Source organism: Mya arenaria, chromosome 8 (genome assembly GCF_026914265.1).
Source record: "Mya arenaria isolate MELC-2E11 chromosome 8, ASM2691426v1".
In the NCBI taxonomy this organism is placed as follows: domain Eukaryota; kingdom Metazoa; phylum Mollusca; class Bivalvia; order Myida; family Myidae; genus Mya; species Mya arenaria.
In genome coordinates this window covers 53,162,715-53,168,661 of record NC_069129.1, presented here as the reverse complement: position 1 = coordinate 53,168,661, position 5,947 = coordinate 53,162,715, and the positions used below count along the sequence as shown (strand labels likewise).

Sequence of the window (5,947 nt, the reverse complement as noted above, 5' to 3'; positions counted from 1 at the left end):
ATGAATTTATGAATAACTATAACCTTATTAATGAAGTTCATACACTTTTCTTCTTTCTCATATAGTAATACTACATACATCTTAAGTAATCTATAATAAAGATGCATACGTATTTTCTGGTTGCATGTTTAAATAATAATCCCAGTTAACATACAAAATTCATGTTGATCAGTACAAATCCATATTAATTCAGAAAAGTATCAGTTTGTTGTCCGTCCTGTTACTTTGTATGTCCTATTTTTTACATCCTGTAAATGAAAACAGCGTACCGGTCATTTTTTTAGTTAAATTGGGTGAATATTGAGATATTAGTGTCATACAGTTTCAGACTTCAGCAGCATAAAAACACAAGGGTTACATATCGCACTCACTACTAATTTTATGCTGTATTGTACTTTCTGTAAACGAATGCAGCGTGCCGTTCTTATTTTGACTTTAATTGGATGAAAACTTTATAAAATAACACGTATAGGCTTCTAACTACATAATCATATTATGATTATTGTATTTCAGCCCAAAACAATAACGTCTTAATTGAGGGAGCATTATCGATGAAATCTGGTTATAGTATCCCACAGGAGAAATATCCAGTAATGAAATACGTGTTGTATGGATTTACGTTATTTCATTTCCGATGTCGAAGCATTATGCTCCTATTGATATAAACTGATGTTTTGTGCTAATTTAATATATATTTTGGATTTTTGAAACCCCGCAAGATCCTCCCAGCTTTTGTTAATATAATTTTGTAAGCATAGATCTTAAAATCCCGCGAGAGGGGAATAACACAGGAGAATGAAAAACCCATGTGTTTTTCTGCAAAAAAAAAACCGCGGGGGACCGAAATTCACGGGTCAATATGACTAATTTCTAAAACCATTTCGCAACCAAATACACCAACATCATATCTTAGTGAAGCCTTTTATCGCAAATAAAGGCCACATCCGGCCGCGTCGTAATCAAATGGTACTTGAGGTGGTTTTCACGTGCCTGCAGATGTCCTGATAGCAGATAGCAAACAGCTGGAACATCGCCGCCGATTCATTTGTCAGTATTCTTTTAACAAGTTGGAAAACATCGCAATAATTTTTGCCTTTGCAATTAAGCATCATTTCAAAATGGATACAAGGATTGGTTTGCTGCTTTTGTTCACGATTTCATCATGCATCGCTCTGGGTATGTATTTATTGATATAATTGTATCATTGAAAGTATTTATGTCTAGGTCTAGTTCAAAACACCTTAGTCAAACTATCATCAGTGAAATTAACTCGTATATTTAATGGCCGGAGGCTATAAAAACAAATATTTAATATGTATACACTTATATACCATGACGTTGAACTTTTGACTTGAAATAAAGCAGCTTAAGAACAACTTCAATAAAAAAACAATACGAAATTGATAAGAATTCACAACATTTTGTATGAATATCGTTGGTAAAAACTGAAATAAGTGCATGTTTTACTCTGGATGAATCGATGAAAGAAATCGGTCATTTGTGGTTTACCAGGATATTCTGGAAGTGAGTAAGTCTGTTGATGATAAACATTTGAAGAGGAAGAGAGCTTTTTTGTTGACTGTTCTGATAGAGGTTACCTTCCCACGAATAGGGTCATTTTTGGTTATGATTGTCAAACTGTTTGCAATGTTTATAGCAAGAGGAGGGATGTTTTCAGCAAACTAACATTTCAACCTTCATACTATATATTTTGTCACGGATCGGGCTTGTCAGAAGCTGGATATGATGTCATATCATGATGTTTAAACAATATCTGGGTATGTTTGAGGCATTTTGGAATAATAAATGACTACGTCTAACGTATTTTTATTATGTATATTGAACATTTCAAAACAGCCTCCCGATGTGTTGTAAACTGTACGACCAGTTCATATGTAACGTCTGCACGGAAGTGTCCCTTTAAGTGATTCTAGGACCTCAAAACTGCATAGATTTAAATGTGTTGATATTTCACAACTACCAGGATGACGCAGATGCAATACGCTATTTCGGAGCCCAATTATCTTTACAAAACAGCCGAACCGATGTATGATGATGATAGCTTTAAACAGTTGATAATTTCCATTATTTATTTGATGGATAGGATGAGATGAACAGTTGATTGAAGAATTGGTAAACACAAATATTTTTTTTTAATTTAAAACTCTCATGGCTTACTACGTAATTTTTTGTAAAACCTCAACACAAGTCGAAACATTTGGTATATTGAATTAATATAACGTACTACCTAATTATGAGATATATTCTATAATCTTTTTATTATTGTTGAATTCTTTTATCATTTAATATGCTCTCTTTATATATAAGTGATTAAATATATTGTTTAATAGTACATCGCACTGTTAAGAAATGGGGAAAAGAAAGATGATATAAACGGCATGCATGCCTATACAGTCTTAAAGAATTGATATTTTGAACAAACGCCAAAGAAAGAATAATTTCTTTTGGCCAAACATTGAATATGTAAAATTGAATATTTCATGAGATCGAATTTCAGAAAAGAGGATAAAAAGTGTAACCGGCTGTTCCATATGTATGCAGCGGCAGTTATACTGTCGCGCTATAGACCTAGTTTTGTTAAGCGAACCGGTAAGGCGTCCGCATGCATAGCGAGCGGTCGTGGATTCGATTCCCCCCAAAAGCACACAGTAATTTTTGAAGTCTATTATATTATGATGAATTCCAATGGTACTTTTTCAGAATGCTCCACCTGTATCCACATCGCAATCGAATACCTCAACATGCCGGCCAGTATCGAAGGTCCACTAAAAGCTCAGATGTCGACCCTGAATTCTTTCAGGAACGAGGAATGTGTTAGCAATACAGCTCCGACAGGGACTTGCGAAGTTGCTGGTCCAGGTTTCAATGACACCTGTACTAGCTTAACATTTACCATGACGTGTATGGGGTTTAAACTCGCTAATCTTCCGGGTATGTAGTTAAAAAGCATATACGACATCAATCCTTGGTAAAACGTGTCTCCTTGGACCCGTTTCATAAAAGTATTTTAGTCCTAACTTCCAACATCCATCAACTATAGGAACTTCATCAAGGGTAGCCGTGGATTCCGTACGTCTTTCTAAACTGTATGTTCATTTTTCATGTTCAACTAAGTTGAATTCACGCAAGTACATGGCAAAATCCTGAACATATGAGATTAATATATTTCAGTTAAGACTAATACTGATAAAGACATTGTTAAAACATACCCCTGACTCCCGTGAGCATCATTTTCATGTTAAAATAGTGTTCATCAGAAAGGGGACCTAATGACACGTTGTGCAGCTTTCATGTTTAAACAGCATTCAATTGATTAACACTTTCACAGACAATCGTAGTACATGTATCTTTCCAAATGATATTTTGTCGATGCTAAAGATACTACTTCAAACACAAGATGACTTTAAGAAGAGTGTTTTTGCCTTGCTTATCTACTTTAGCAATGATGAAGGTCCATATAGATTATTATAAGAGATTTATGTACGCTTTTAGGTTTCTCCTCAATCCTTAAGATATCTTCTATGATATATGTCTAGTTCAATTTATTTTTATGACACAAATAATGCTTGAACCAAGATCAAAGTCATTACAATCATAAACTGAGGTCAAATGTTTATGTTCCAGATGCCGGAATGACAATTATGGTAGTGGGCCGGGAGTGTAGCGCATCGCCGGAAGGCACCGGGGACACCTGCCGCAAAACGGATACACTTGTAGACGCCGAGAGACAAGCCGCTATCTTACAGTCTCTCAAGTTATTAACCACACAATTTGATTCCGTCGAATACAATGGCGACTACTGCACCTCAACAACCACAACAGCCACAAGCGGTTCATCGACGATGATATTGATGCCGTCAGTTTGGGTTTTGTTAATTGCTTCGTATCTTGTGTAAATGCATAGAAGGATGTGTAAATCCAGTGAAGCAAATACTTCCTTTTTTAGGGATTTCGAGCAGTTTGTAATCATCTTATTGTGTGTATGGACGTTGTTGATGAGATAACTCTGCATGTTTTTGTTCCTGTGATTATTTGTTTTAGTTTTCGGTCTATTCTTTATGTTATTATACAAAATAACATAACCAAGTTAGTTTTGTACTATTCGCATTCTCGTTGCGAAAATTAGGATGGAAATAAAATTTGACTACCTGTTTTCTTTGTGCATTTTGAACATCTTAGATAGCAGTTGTATATTGAATCAAATTTGCTTAAATGTGTTTAAAGTAATATCCTTGCCTTTGTACATCCCCAAAAATAAAATAGTATTTCTTTAATTTCTATCTTTTACTGCTTTTCAACGATGGTTACAGTAAATGAGCACAGCTCTTAATGATTACTTGAAATGAATGCTGATGGGACATTCTCGGGTTCTGAAGGGCCAGACTTTGAAAATGTAAAACCAATAATACTGGACAAGTCCTCAAGTCAATTTTACAAATTCAAACCTTGTTAAGAGCCACAAATAAAGGGCCCAAACGCCACTGAAAAAGAGATGGAAGCGTTAAATCAAACAGACCGCACACGCATTAAAATAGCTTTATTGATAAATGATGGAATTAATGCTGCATTACGACGATCAGCGCTACAAGAGTTAATCGGAAATTAAGTTATGAATGTATTAATATAAGCCTTATAAGATTTAGTTTGTATTGTAGAACACAACAAGTAATACCGTTCAAATGATACCAACATTGTATACGGTCATAAACATTTAACATGATGGTTAACGGCCCAAGTTGAAATTGCCAGCCCGATAGCCCATGTATACGAATACATATGTTTTATGTCGATTTCATTTTGTACATGTGTGTGTATAACCCAATTCTGTACAAAACACAATTTGTAATGCTGTTGATATTTCACCACTACCGGGATGACGCAGATGCAATGCGCTTTTTTGCAACCTTTCTGTTTACGTTCTTTTTGTTGAAAAGTGATAAAGGATCTTAATTTTCATCGGTATTGTTGACTTCACATGTATTTAATATGCATCACTTTTAAGCAATGGGTGTCATTTTACTGTTTGTCAAATGTAACAAAACTGTCTTGTAAACAGTGCTTCAAATGATTTCATTTTAAACTGTATTTTTACTTCGCAGATATAACATTTTGATCACTGTTAAAGAATAGGCATCATTTTACCGCTTCTCATATTTTTACAAAAAAAAATGTATTGTGGACAATGCCTATGAGGGTATTTAAACGGTTTTATGTATACAGAACATAATCATGTTTATCAGCTATCTTGGCATGTCATATAGGTAATTTTAAAAGAATCTTCGCAGGAAAAAGCTACAGGTTTTGCCCATATCAGACCAAGAAATAAGGAAGTTTCATTTTGTGTATTTTTGTTCACCTTTCAGTGATTGAGATAATGTTCAATAGCGCCGTTTTTCGTAAAACCACATTCTGAAAGTAGTTTCAAGCAACATGTAGAGACTGGTCGATGGACGAATGAAAACACGTTGTTTCCGTCAGCGATAACAATCATAGATGTTCGTTGCATGCCCGTCGTTTACACCTGCTTAAAATGACTTCTACTATCTCGAGCACACTTCAAATATCCTTAAAAGGTTTGCTGATCCGCTTTCAAAATTGTTCGAAAAGAATACATTCCATGCAGACATTTGGTCGGCAATAAAGCGTAAATGGAAGTAAATTAAACAGAACAAAATAGGCATGTGACTAAAGCAGCCACATCAAAATATTTAGAATGTTTATCAAGCTTCAATTATATCTTTCTTAGAGGATATGGAGTTGAACGTGTCTATCAGCTGTATGAACATATTATTTTGGGTAATGTTGGATTGTCTTTTTGGTTATGTGTCTTTTTGTTTTTTCCACACTTCTGTATATAAAAATCTTCATCTTTATATATATTTCTTTCACCCAAGATACGTAGAATAAAATATTTGACCATGCTTGT

At 34.6% G+C, this 5,947-nt stretch overlaps 1 protein-coding gene across 2 annotated transcripts; it reads left to right on the top strand.

Annotated features, from left to right (window-relative positions):
• Positions 1 to 1,031: 1,031 nt before the first annotated feature.
• LOC128242089 (uncharacterized) lies at positions 1,032 to 4,264 on the top strand. 2 transcript variants are annotated; one of them, XM_052959131.1, is made up of 3 exons: positions 1,032 to 1,176; positions 2,722 to 2,952; positions 3,646 to 4,264. In XM_052959131.1, exons 1-3 carry the CDS (start codon positions 1,119 to 1,121, stop codon positions 3,915 to 3,917), a joined length of 561 nt encoding a protein of 186 aa, XP_052815091.1. In that variant the 5' UTR covers positions 1,032 to 1,118; the 3' UTR covers positions 3,918 to 4,264. The 2 variants fall into 2 exon arrangements, with proteins under 2 accessions (XP_052815091.1, XP_052815092.1); XM_052959132.1 differs by lacking the exon at positions 1,032 to 1,176 and adding an exon at positions 1,943 to 2,133.
• The last annotated feature ends 1,683 nt before the right edge of the window (positions 4,265 to 5,947 follow it).

What these genes read in the sequence shown, in the direction of transcription:
- LOC128242089 (XM_052959131.1), top strand. Translation starts at nt 1,119, where the DNA reads ATGGATACAAGGATTGGTTTGCTGCTTTTGTTCACGATTTCATCATGC. An exon ending in TTCATCATGCATCGCTCTGG is followed by an intron (nt 1,177 to 2,721) that starts GTATGTATTTAT and finishes GTACTTTTTCAG; the next exon opens with AATGCTCCACCTGTATCCAC. An exon ending in TAAACTCGCTAATCTTCCGG is followed by an intron (nt 2,953 to 3,645) that starts GTATGTAGTTAA and finishes TTTATGTTCCAG; the next exon opens with ATGCCGGAATGACAATTATG.